This window comes from Argopecten irradians, chromosome 4 (assembly GCF_041381155.1).
Source record: "Argopecten irradians isolate NY chromosome 4, Ai_NY, whole genome shotgun sequence".
NCBI classification, from domain to species: domain Eukaryota; kingdom Metazoa; phylum Mollusca; class Bivalvia; order Pectinida; family Pectinidae; genus Argopecten; species Argopecten irradians.
The window spans coordinates 16,070,433-16,085,176 of record NC_091137.1 but is presented as its reverse complement, the minus strand read 5'-3'; the positions used below and the strand labels follow the sequence as shown (position 1 = coordinate 16,085,176).

At 31.9% G+C, this 14,744-nt stretch overlaps 1 protein-coding gene across 1 annotated transcript; it reads right to left on the bottom strand.

The window, feature by feature from the left end:
- Positions 1–857: 857 nt before the first annotated feature.
- Positions 858–10,649, bottom strand: LOC138320751 (EGF-like domain-containing protein 2). The gene is made up of 10 exons (XM_069263933.1): positions 10,515–10,649; positions 9,446–9,503; positions 9,077–9,193; positions 7,345–7,461; positions 5,828–6,030; positions 5,605–5,708; positions 4,976–5,121; positions 4,606–4,690; positions 3,917–4,064; positions 858–2,539 (listed from the first exon to the last, which is right to left on the bottom strand). Exons 2-10 carry the CDS (start codon positions 9,501–9,503, stop codon positions 2,477–2,479), a joined length of 1,041 nt encoding a protein of 346 aa, XP_069120034.1. The 5' UTR covers positions 10,515–10,649; the 3' UTR covers positions 858–2,476.
- Positions 10,650–14,744: the final 4,095 nt, after the last annotated feature.

The following is a 14,744-nucleotide window of genomic DNA, read 5'->3' as shown; positions in this document are numbered from 1 at the left end:
TTAACACCAACTTTATTCCAAAAAGACTTGTATTCTTTAAAGTGATCGACGTTAGTAGTGTATGTATATGTAATATAATTTCATTTTGAATGAGTATGTATGTGTTAAAATATTATCATAACACGGAAAGCTGCAGGTTAGGGGAATATATATCAATATAGAAGAACACGTGCGGCAATTATGTTGTAAAGACAATCTATCAAGGGGAGGTAACTCGATATACAAAATTCGGAAATCAGTTCGCGAAACAAAGAAATGATGCTACAGACATTAAAGCATTGTTAAAACATTTAACTGATATTTTTAAATTTAGGCTAATGTTTTCTGACATGATGACCTTTAAAAATTGTAAGAAACAGGGAACAATTTTCTTTTGTTGTCAATACCGCAGGCGGGAAACTTATGATGGAAATGACTCGATTACAATCAGCTGTTCAATCAAATTTGTTAACTATAACGGGAAAGAAAAATATGGGTATTTAAAAAAATTTGCAACTGTCGCGAGAATAAACAATATGCCTTTGCGTAAATGTAAGGAATAACTTTTTATTTTGTTGAGTTTATGAGGGTATAATGATAATGGAGCCCGTGTAAATTTTATGTAACCCGGCTTCGTCGGGGTTATATAATTTACACATGCTCAATTGTCATTAAACTCTCATAATATCAACAAAATAAAAATATATTCCTTAACTAATTTCATGAATAAAATTCAAATTGGCAAGAGTCAAGGACTATTGGTTGATTTTTGTTATATAGGTTTCCACGTGGATATTTGATTTTCGTTTCTTTTTTATTCCTTTTTTTTCTTTTTTATTCGTTTTTTTTGTGTGTAAAATAAAACAGAAGTTAATGTCTTCTTTTTGAAACATTGTTTTATTAATAACAGCAGGTATACTACAAAGTACCGCCCTAATATTAAACGTTCGGACTACAAATGCATTGTATCCTAAAGTTGTTAGTTACTAAAACTACCTAATTGCTATAATTGTTGTAAACAAAAGTAATCTAAATGACTTTTAAAAATAGGAAATATAAAGAATCAGGATATTGTCAAAGGATGAATTCATCAATCCGAAAGGTTAATTATGTTTTAGAGAAATAAAATAAAAGCAAAACTCTGAACGATCAATCAAAGGCCCTTTTTTAAATTAAAAACCCCAAATGGAAAATTGGAGAAACAAGTGTACATAATAAATTATTCATAAAACTGACGAAAAAAGAGGTATCACGTAGTCAGGATTCAAATTTAATGTCTATCTGTTTCATTTCATAATTTTGTCGTAGCCGTCACTTTACACTATACACATCTCACATATTGTAGTTGTGTATAAACATAAAACGGGTAAACAGTATATTACATCCACTTGATATTCATACATAGTCAACAACTCACCGGAACATAATTTGGACAAAGACAAATGTCCAAGTTCAATTCTTGATAGTATATAATTTACTAATCTAAAGCTAAATGCCAATTATTGTCTTTCTCTGTAAACCAGAGTTTTCTACATTTGTGAACTAGTTGTAATATTGTTATGCCAGAAGGGTATTTTACCACTTGCTTGGGCACAGGAGAAGATAACTCAACATTTGAAAAGGACGAAAATGTGCAGTATTGCATTATTTGGTAAAAACGTCTTGATCAAATCTGTATTTATACAGGTAATACTTTATAAGAACTATATTCGAGCCTTACAATAGAGCAGTTATTTTTAAGGAATTATGCAGGCGTAAGTTGATCCGAAATGGGTTTTCTGAACGACAAAATTGAAATAAATATTTTCTATTCAATTTGATTTTCATGATGCATTAACGTTAATCAATCGAGCCTACAGAATCCATGACCATATCAAAACCTTCATTGATATTAAGTGGTAATTTACATAGAACAGAAGAGGCAACACTGGCATGGAAAGCATTGTCTCTTGAAACACTGCCAACATCCAGCGTAAATACATTTTCTACATATTGTTACAGTTTCCAAAACACTGTCGCCGACAGACAATATACGCATGAAGGGGAGACAATCCTTAAATCATTGGAAATATCTACTGCTATTTCAGATAGATTTAACAAAATAATGTATCTACACCTACATCAAATCTTTTTATAAACAGAACATAGTATAACAAAAGCGCATGCCATTTAACATTTTACGTATATGCCAATGATAACAAAAAAAGTATTTAACAATGCTAAATGGTGTGCATTAGTCCAATCATTTTTTTTCAAAAAATAGTTTAGTTATACTAACCGAAGACAATGTGCAAAATCAATGGATAGATAGCTAGAAATCAATATATTATGGTATGTTCTCTGTTTTCAAGTTTGTCGATAATCTTAACTATATGATCCATCTTCGTGTTTGATGATAAAAACACAATCCATAAAGACGTTGTTGACATGTTCTGAATTGGTTTTTGCGGACACAGTTGACGATGGACCAGATCTGATTTCATTGAGATGATACTTCTCAAACGACATGAACATTGAAGCCCATCCAGTCACGGGGAATCGGATTACCTGTACAGGTAGGCTGTGGAAAGAAGATAAAACTTAACAAAACCACATTTAGACTCCATTAAAGCGAGTACTTAGGTCGAACATGCCGTACCTAAAGAATTACACTGAACAGTATGTATCAGTACATATGTTAATTATTGATGAGATGCAGCATAATTATAATTGCGTAGGAAACAGATAGTTTTTTAAAAAAAAAAACCCGTTTAAATCACCTTTTTATCACTGCATGATGCCTTAGATATTGTTGATATTATCGCGTTCCATATGTTAATCTACTAACACAAGCATCGTGTTATTGTAGAGAATATCACGAGAAATAACAGTAAATCCCTTCAGAAAAAAAAAATAAAAAGGTAATGAATGAATTTGTTTTTGCAGAGGCTAAGAATACCCATTTGCCTTCCCTCAATTTTTTTTTTCGCCATCTTTTTTGCATACAAATATATATAAGATAATTACAAATACATGGGACATACAAATATATATAACATAATTACAAATACATGGGACATACAAATATATATAAGATAATTACAAATACATGGGACATACAAATATATATAACATAATTACAAATACATGGGACATACAAATATATATAACATAATTACAAATACATGGGACATACAAATATATATAACATAATTACAAATACATGGGACATACAAATATATATAACATAATTACAAATACATGGGACATACAAATATATATAACATAATTACAAATACATGGGACATACAAATATATATAAGATAATTACAAATACATGGGACATACAAATATATATAACATAATTACAAATACATGGGACATACAAATATATATAACATAATTACAAATACATGGGACATACAAATAATAATTACAAATACATGGGACATACAAATATATATAACATAATTACAAATACATGGGACATACAAATATATATAACATAATTACAAATACATGGGACATACAAATATATATAACATAATTACAAATACATGGGACATACAAATATATATAACATAATTACAAATACATGGGACATAAAAACAAATATGACAGGACATTTAGATTACATTTCTATTACCAAAAAAGCCCATCAAAACACATAGAGTCAGTATAAAGAAAAAATCCAATAGTTGTGAAAATTGTATATAATCGTACACATATTATAAACAAATAATAGGATTAATAATATTTGTAAGGGGAGGTAACCCATATTGATTTTACTTAACAGCCATATAGACAAAATATTTTGATTAGCGCTAGTAATATCTTATATAACTTCATTTTGGTACAAATATGCATGTATGTGGTAATTAGATAAAGTATAATATCCAGTTTTATCATGCAGTACATCAAGCGTTTTGTTACATAATATTGTACTTTCCATACTTACCCGTGGGCACAGTCCCTCACAGATTTTCACCTTGTAGTCATAGAAAAGGAGGGTATCTTTATTAACAGGAGCAAAGGTGAGAACGATGCCTTTTTGTGATTGTGCTGGTGGTCCCAACAGTCTCTCCTCTCCAGCAATCGTGAGACACCTGTAATAGCGTAATCGATCATGCTTAGCGATATTGTCTGGTATGATAAGCCCATACACTTGTGTATTAGCAACATTTCCGGTACTGTGATTTCTGATGTAAATTGTTGTAAAAGTGTTGGTGAAATACAAAATAATAAATTTAATACATAAGATGTATAAACATGAATGATTCAAATTACGATTTACAAATCTGTCGGATATACCATTACTCAATAATGTTACAAGCTACACTGTATATTATTATTAAGCTTTCTAGAGTTATTTCATGTGAAGTATCAACATCGATACGTTGCATGATATTTCATCACTGTTTATAGACCTATTTCAATTATGCTGATTTACATTTCAAAGACAACTCCTTAAGTACATAGCATTTGGTGTTGTCATGGTAAAGATCCAGAAAAACCATTGGCTGTCAGATAATTTCAGCTTTATAGGACGTAAAAGCCCAGTGATTGGTTTCTAAGGACTATTATTGATTTACTTATTGGCGTCATGATAAAGCTCGATTATTTCGGATATTTGCGTTTTTCTCTCACCCTTCCTTTAGAACTTCGGCTACCCGTCGTGATGTCTTTGTTTCAAACACTGTCAGGTCCCAAACCATAAGGTGAGCATCCGGCCCTAAATGAAAATGCATCACAAAAATGATTATCATGAGACCTTGCTTTGATAATTTTTCATTTTATACGTACAACTGAATTGATACAAGGCGTAGTCTAATATATTAGTATAATGAGTACCTATTTTGTTCATACTCAGAGTCCATTTAGTTATCAATGATTCTAAACTGGCCTCACAGTTATTGATACGATATGTTTGTCTAAAATTAACTTAAATGCGATAATAGGGATATAAAAACCCCTCAATATTGGAGACGGTATGCTATTTAAAGGTGATAAAACTGACCTCTCAGTGTTAGAGACGGTGTAAATTCGAGGGAGAACTCCTGATACATGGGGACCTCTCCGTTAGTCTTGTGGTCATACTGACTGTCCAACAGCTTTACCTCGTATGGCTTCGCGTCCTTCTTTTCTCGGGTAGCGCCAATGGTACTGTTGCACAAATGATAGAATTCAGACATATAAAAAAATATAGGAAATGAACATGTGATTATTATAATAAAATAATATCTTGAATAATGAAACCTTTAGGAGGCATCCGATATTGTCCAACAAGGATGCTAAACTGATTTCCTTCATTGTACCTTCTTTTAAGATTGAGTTTGTCTTAATATTTTCGTTAAATAAACAAGACATCTTTCTTAAATTCCTTATGGTTATTAATTTTGAGGAAACTCTTTGGGAATAAAAAGTCATCGTGCTGGTCTAGAAAAATGACAAGTAATTACAAGAAGAGGTAATCATGCTGTCTTTCTTTTCGCATGAGTTGTAATAATTTTGACATATAATCTAAATTCTCACTCCTTGAGCTCCTTAATCATATATACATATCCTGACAAATCGTCATAAATTCACATTCTCACACAACCATGCCTGTACCAGCACTATCCATCGTGGCTTCGTTACTGGACTTACCTGCTTTTGTATGTGCACTCAAATTCTGTGATCCAATCTAATGGCGCCACTAATCCGTAACCTGTCTGAATTTCCATATGAAACATCTGCACTGTTGTGGTCGGCTTAAAAAGAAACCCAAAACCAAGTTTAACATATTGCATTTTCTACGTGGACAGAGAAATTGATACGTGTTAATACTTTCCTACCCTGTATATAAATATCTTTAATTCAATATACTTACATCTATAACCATAGTGTGTAGTGCGCCTGCGCAAGGATGTCCTGGAGCTGGAATCCTGTCAATCGTGAGCTCGTACCTGTAGACATTTGGCCCGGCATTGACACGGGTAAACTGGCACCTGGGATGACCATGGAGTGACACAGACTTGGGCGATGACAAATGAGTTACAATACTGATATTTTTAGGACCACAGGTGACAGTATCTGCAAAGAAAAGAATAGATAGATGATTTAATAATATAAATATAATTTATTTTGAGAAAAACTTATTTTATGAAAAAAAAAATTATAAATAAAAGAAATAATGTAGTAACCCAGGCAAGAACCATTTGGATGCGTAGTTAAAATTTGAAAGTTGCAAAACATAACTCTTGTGATGCTGCTATTCTGTCGAATGTAACCGTATCACCTCCGCCTACCAATTTTGATGACACTGTTCTCCCCAAAGTACTTCTTATCACAAATGCCTAATATTCTGATGATACAGTTATTCCCAAAGTTACTCTTATCACATCTGTCTACTATTCTAATAATACAGTTCTCCCCAAAATGACTCTTATCACATCTGTCTACTATTCTGATACTACTGTTCTCCCCAAAATGACTCTTATCACATCTGTCTACTATTCTGATAATACAGTTCTCCCCAAAATGACTCTTATCACATCTGTCTACTATTCTGATACTACTGTTCTCCCCAAAGTAACTCTTTTCACATCTGTCTACTATTCTGATACTACTGTTCTCCCCAAAGTAACTCTTTTCACATATGTCTACTATTCTGATACTACTGTTCTCCCCAAAGTAACTCTTATCACATATGTCTACTATTCTGATGCTACTTTTATCTTCTGATGCTACTTTTTATCTCCAAAGTAACTCTTATCACATATGTCTACTATTCTGATGCTACTTTTATCTCCAAAGTAACTCTTATCACATATGTCTACTATTCTGATGCTACTTTTATCTCCAAAGTAACTCTTATCACATATGTCTACTATTCTGATGCTACTTTTAATCTCCAAAGTAACTCTTACCACATATGTCTACTATTCTGATGCTACTTTTATCTCCAAAGTAACTCTTGTCACATATGTCTACTATTCTAATGCTACTTTTAATCTCCAAAGTAACTCTTATCACATATGTCTACTATTCTGATGCTACTTTTAATCTCCAAAGTAACTCTTATCACATATGTCTACTATTCTGATGCTACTTTTAATCTCCAAAGTAACTCTTATCACATATGTCTACTATTCTGATGCTACTTTTAATCTCCAAAGTAACTCTTACCACATATGTCTACTATTCTGATGCTACTTTTAATCTCCAAAGTAACTCTTATCACATCTGTCTACTATTCTGATGCTACTTTTAATCTCCAAAGTAACTCTTACCACATATGCCTACTTTTCTGATGCTACTGTTCTCTGCAAATTAAACCTAATCACATTTGCCTACCATTTTTGATTATACAGTTCTCTCCAAAGTAAACCTAAAGCAATCGCCTACCATTCTTGATGCTACAGTTCTCTCCAAAGTATCCATAATCGCAGTAACACCAGCTTGATCCCATTGTAGTTACGCATTCCCCGTGGCCACTGCAGTTGTTATTACATTTCGGAACCCCTGGGAAATAAAATAAAACATCGATATTACATTGCAGTCAGCCAACCACGTCTTTAATAAACAGCATTTTACTTCTTATGTCAACATTGAGTTCATTATTATTTTGCATCTACCCATCACATAAAATGCCAAAGTCTGTTAAACGATGGATGGATTTGTGTTTACTGAATATTGATCAATAAATCTATTTGGTAAATCATCATCCAACCACCTACATTGTAATTCACACAACGAAGTATTAAGTTTCTGAATAAGTTATACTCAGTTTAGATTCTTTGATTAAGAAAGTGATTTACAAAGCAAATAAAACTGGACGACTTTTGCCTTCAAATAAGATGCAAACCATGTATGAATGATCATATAATGCTTTAGAGAATACCTATACTTAAATATAAGAATAACGAACTACTACATCATAGTTTACAATATACAGTTATCCTTGACCTATATTATAATTCTATCCTACATGTATTTGAAGCAGAAAACATCTTTCTTTAATATTGTATCTAGTAAAGCTTAAAAAGTTAAAATAAGCTTTGATAAAATTAAAAACGATGCTTTTAATTATAATGCATATACCATTGGCATATAGCTATATGAATTATAAATATTACTACACGAAAAATGACTTTTTCAATGTCTTGATTTTTGTTATATAGAGCAAGTCATATTTCAGAGTTAAGAAGAGGAGAATGTAATGACGTATGCATAATATCTAGACAGGCGACAATTGATGGATCAAGTTGTCAGGCATGTTAATTAAGTAGTGTCGTGAAGATGGGCTTAGTTTTCCTCATTATAATGATACAGGAATGATATTCATACTGCTTGTTACTGATTAATTCATTGTTGTGCAATATAGACAGATGTTTCCTGATCAAGCACATGTAATATGCTGGAAATTAAAGTATCTTAAACTTTTAAAGGTTAATGAAAACACATTTAAGGAATTGTTGATATCATAATACACGATCAAAGATATTTTGATATTCACTTTTCAATAAAACATGTGTATACAAATCTTCTAATTTTCACACTTACGTTTAACCCTCATTTACATATATTTGTTTTTGCCTATCTTTCAATGAGTAAGGACATTTTTGTGGTGCACATCTTTATTTGTCAGCATTCTTTAATGAAACATTGATTTAATTTAAGATGTGTTCAGAACTTCCCAGGCCTTAAACCATCACTATCATAATTATTATGGTCTTATATATCCAATTGCATCTATGTGCGGTGTAGTGTCTTTTAACTCCTTTTTAAAGAGTAAATTATCAATTATGTAGCTTTTTGTTTTTGATATACCGGTATATAAATTGTAGAAAAAACCCCATAATAGCCTTGATAGAAGGCAAATCTTTTGGTAGTAAATTCAATATGCATTATTGATAATATGAATTATATATATGAACAGAGGAGATGATTGATTTAAAGGTTTTTTTTATAATTACAAAAAACATTGTGTTATGGCTGATTTATTGCATTAATAATAATTTTTGATAGTCAACTAATTGAATTGAATCTAAACTTATTAGGTTAATAGGTTAGTACGAACACAAAGCTTGATGCAACATATACTCTGAGTGATATAGCATAACCAGTTTTTACTTACATTGTGGTACCCGACAGTCGAAGCCTCTGTATCCTGTTGGGCATTCACAGGTTTGGTTTTCGGTACACTTTCCATAGTTTTGGCAATAGAACCCCGGTCTCTGACAGTAACTGTTTACTGAAAGCAATCATACTGTGATTGTGTCAATCTTTCAAAGACATAACCTCAGAACGGAATTAAGAATAACGTGTAAGACTCACTGTCAGGTGGAGAACAGATAAATTACATATATAACTGTCCCGTTGACATGGTTGATTTTAATGATTTTCAAATAGTTTTTATTGTTATATTGGAAATTCATACATTAATATATATGCAATATTCGTTATTAACAGTTTATTGATGTAAATCTAGGACAAAGGTTCTTACCAAGGACGACAAATGTAAGGCCAACAAATAATGACGAAAACACGATGAAGGATGACATCTGCCAATAAAAAAAGGAAATTTACATATTCAAACAATGTAATTTACATACATTGTATATACATGAGATGGAACTTACCAATATATTTCATAATATGATATATCCGTATAGTTATCTGCTTTTAAATACAATACAAATATGCATAGTCAAAGGTTGATCAATGATGCATTAATGAAACATATCAACACAATATTGTACTTAATTAAATAAAGAAGCAAGCAACGATTACCGTCCAAACAATAAGAATGAAAACACGTACAAAATTTAAATCAATAAGAAAACAACTGCTTACAATATTGAAAACTATTTAATGACCTGTTTGTCATTAATGTTTCTTGTGTCTTGATATGTTGTTTGTATAATTGTTTTTACAAAATATCAATATACATTACATATAAGATTTTATTAATTTTTTAGGATAAATGCTAGGCATGTTAAAAGATAAAATGTTAGCAAACAAATTAGGCGTATCATTATTTCGAACAGTTTTGTTTTTTAAATCTTATACCACTGTAATTCATGGTCAATTGATATTCATCAATTTCTTTGAAATGAAAATTGTCAGTGCAAAAAAGAAGAAAATACAGTATACAAATGATTCCCCAATTTACAAAACATTGGTATAGTTACCTATTTAAATGAGTAAAATATCATTAAAACAAATCAAAATAAAGTACAATGTAATATGTCCAATATCAATCGCTACAGTAAAATTAAAAGTGGTGTAAACTGTTATAGGTGCAATAGACATATGTATGGCTGATTTACTTACGTTAAAAGAACTAATTATAAAATGCTGTAAGAATATTGCGTTTTTTGTTGTTAGCGTGTCGACGTATGACGTAAATGACTAATGAATATTAACTATACACCAGTCACGGCCTGTCTTCTCTCTTGTCTATACGTCTTCCTTTTACATAATCAGTGAATTCTAATGTCCAAAACATCACAGGAATGGTCACTTAAAATCCATATCTGTGTAAAGTTTTATTGTTTTATAGAAATTCTTACCTTTATGAGAAGTTGATGATTTCGAAATGCGACAGGTTATTCTCGAAAATCCTTCATGTATCGGAGAAAATCACAGCCTGTGTCTGTAGGTATTAGTAACGATCACCTGGCTAACACCAGGATGAGTTACACTGAATACCTAATAAGGAATAGTAAATCTCGTGTAGCCTCAGGGCTTTCCATCAGTGTACATTTCGTGACAGTCTCGCGAGGTCGTCAAATATCAACTAACAACTTGTACATATAAAATCTATTTCGTCACTTTAGAATACAAATATATTAAATAGTACATTGTTTGACAATTAGTTACGCTACACAGGTCACAGTAAGTCTAATTAGAATTGACAAACTCGGAAGAAAAGTGGTATAACATGTCCAGCGAATGTTATTTCATCGTTTATTACCTAATTAGGCTTATTCGGACATATCTTAGAACATGCTTACCTGTTTAAAAACTTAATTAGAAAATTATTGCGTTGTTATATCTATTTGCTGCTGATTGAAATAATATTCGGGCGATAAATCATTATAACGTACTGTTCTAGGTTTCTGTGCGAGTTTTCAACGGATAACAATATAAAACTATGACCTTTCAACCAAAATAAAGCATAGCAATTGAATTAGGTGAATACTTATCCTAGAACGACCCCGTTCTCATACTTTTAAACAAATACTCTATCATGCAGTTGAACTTATGTTAAAACCTACGGCAAACAGATAATTTAGAAAAGACCTGTGTAGGCAATGCATGATGTCTTATCCCTTTGGCATTGTCAATAGAATTGAAATTAAACTATTAATTTTACCTTTTTATCAACAACACTTATCGACATCACACCAACCCGTTTTGAAAACGATAAAAACGGAGAAATTTGTTACATATACCAAATTTACTGGTACACTAAAAAGGTTATGGTTCACAGGAAGACATTGCTCTGAACTGCATGAATAAAGAAAAGTGTGTGTCAAGTTCATTGTCAAAGTTTCTCAACATCGATTGTTGAAATTCAATAAAAAAACAGCATTTTATATATCCTATCTGTTAGACAAATGGTATGGTTAGTGTGGAGAAAACGAATAGCAATAAGATTTTAAAATCACCACTGCGGAGTACAGTGACTGTGAACCATATAAGAGCACGTATCTGTCCTAGCTGTTTATATAATGAAAAAGTTTACAAGACGTATTCGGTTTTATTGTCTTATTGTGTCCACCAATACTTTCACTGATGTTATAATGTATCTAAAACTATGTAGAACTATGGATTGTTCTTCGTTAAGTAGATAAGTCTTTATATAAGAGAGTTGGAATAATGCATATGAAATGGAACTGATAAATTCAAATTCACTTTGAAAAACAATGCTTGTTTAATTCTTTGTCGCCTTTTTCAGATTTTTTAAACAAAACTTACATTATTTAATCATCATTTAACAAAAAACTTATTTTCTAAAAGCCACAGTTAACAAAGGTGTTATTTCAAGAGTATGAGAAAAGTCCACTTACCTTTTGTTATGTCTACGCCAAAGAATACTCCTATGGAATTGATCTATGTTAATGCATTATCCTTAATATTCAACAGTTAGTTTTACATATTAAATCATATCCGTCCTATTGAATTTCAAACGGAATTTGGAATAATTCTGTCATGGAATTGACCTATGGTAATGAGTGTACAGGTGACGTAAGATGTGTTTGTGAGATCAGCCGTTAATCATACAGGCTATTTATATCCTAAGGAATGTTTAACACCTACACTGAAGACTATTTTTACTATTTCCCTTTTAGTTGCCGGTATACCTTCCTTTCCAACAGTCTTAATGAATACATAGTGGAGAGTTTATCATTCTACTGTATATTTTGTATATACATCCATAAGAGTCAGCTGCATACATTCTTGTCGTGCCAAAAGGGTGGATTTCTCCCCTAAGCCATCGTACTTTAAGGGGTGAAGTCTGAAAAATACAATTTATCGTGTTTAAATTTTCAAACAATATGAATTAGAGACCATGTTATTGTCTGCATATGCCTCATAAGCATAGAGTTGTTTTGCTTAATTAAATGAACAGGTTCATACTTGAAAAAACAGAGATTTGTCACCTTGTTAAAAACTTCTTCGCGTTCAATACTTTACTAATGTTACTTGCAATTACAACCAATTAATGCTTCAAAATCAAAAAGTACGGCTCTTGATATGGAATTCGATTAAAGAAATCTTATAATTGAATGTGATTTTTACTTTATTAGAAAAAGCAGTCGAGCGTCACCATACGATGGGTAGCCATATATGCAGAATAGCTGTTGGTACATGATTGAAAAAAAAATGAATATTCGCACGCAACCTGCTGCTTTGCCAAGGCCATACAGTGTTTTCCCTTTCGTGTACTCAAGTATTAGTATAAACATAATTTCTCAAATGAAAATATAATGAACATACATCGTACACTGTGAGGACTCAAAGTGTATTCGTTAATTGACTAAATGGCGAGTATGCAACCTACTGGATAATTTTGTACTGAGTTGTCGCAGTTTTTATATGCACGGAAATCCTTTCCGCAAAGTTAGATAATCGTGACATAACAAAACAAAATATAATTGCCTGAATTATCTTTGTTGCATTTAGGGTGAAAATCAGCCCACGATAGATTTATGATTTTTTTTTAAAATTTGAATTAGTTCATCGCATTAAAGTTGTATGGTCTATCACTTTCGCTCTTTTTGTCAAAGTGAAAACTGTTCTGTTTAAGTGTTATACATATTTTTCTCCGTTTATCTGAATTTTAAACATTCTAATTTTACAGTTTTTTATGAAGTTGCAGCATTGGAAGTATTTTTAATTATAAAAGTAAAAATTCTTTTTAACGTGTACACGTAAAAAATAGGCTCGAAAGAGGGCTCGAAAGAGACCGAATCATTCCGAACTCTTCCGAACATCGTCGCGACAATCTCGAAGTAGCGCGAGAGATGCGAAACCAAGAGAAATGTCAACAATTTTTCGAAAACGAAACATGTGGTCGAAGAAATAGAATTTTAATGCAAATATGTCACAGTTTTTTAAACCCGATTAGATCATTATTATGACTACAGCGCCCCCTTTATTGACGCTTGTAAATTTAAAGCTCTTTGGGCCTTTAACCTGGCAAAGGTTACAGTAAACATTGAATCCCGTTTTTCGTTGCAATATATAAGAATGCCTTCATATTGACATGTCACACCGTATCCGATTTCGGATAGCATTTTATCGCAAATCCTAGGTAAATATCAAATTTGACAGCAAATATGGCTTTTTCAATAATTTGATTTTGTCGTTTAAGCAACATAATAGATACGACACTACCCGAGTACCCCATAATTTGGATGTGCAAAATCATATATAGGTTATTATCGGTTCTCCACACAGAGCTCAATTTGGGGAATCACTAGATATGTGAAGATTTTTTAGTTTAGTTTCGTCTTCCCTTTTATGTTGCCTTAATTTTCAAAGTACTGAGATACATTGTCAGATATTACAAACTTTACTACATGTGTAGAATGTGATGATCCGCTGCATTTTTCGTTCAAATCTTCTGAAATGGTATTTATAACAGTTTTTGGAAAATATATTTGTTTATCGAAAAAGAGTCGAACGCATAATGCTGAGAGTTGTGTTTTTACATACAAACAATGCGATAATAAATTCAAGAAACTATGTAAACATTAATGCAATTAATTAAGGCAATTAACTCCAATACAACAATATGTATAACACGTGTTATCATGAAATCAAGTTAGGCGATAGAAGGAACTATTTGCTATCGTCGATTAGATGAGGCGCTACATTGTCTAATTTTTGCACTTGAGCAAGGTTCGTGCGCTTAATGTCAACAAAGTGTTTGTCAGGTACTGATTACATAAGTTGAAATTTTCATGTAACATTTGAATCTTCCATTAAAGTGTTTTCTTCAATGGTCATTGCTCTCAGAACAATATGAGACACTCCTGGACTGTGTCATAATAAAACTGAAGACATCATAAGACACAGATAATTCCAGCGTGGTCCATTGATGCACATCAAAATATTTGAATAACGGTACGCTATGGCTGACTACGTGGTTTTTGAAGGTGAGCATCGCTCTCTCTATAATCTCTTCAGGCCTGTGATTGGTCAGTTTGTTTTTCTCATGAGCTGTCTCCAGTTTTACTATGAGATAGTCAAAGGGGGTATATAACCACAGTGATAGCAACTCCTGGATC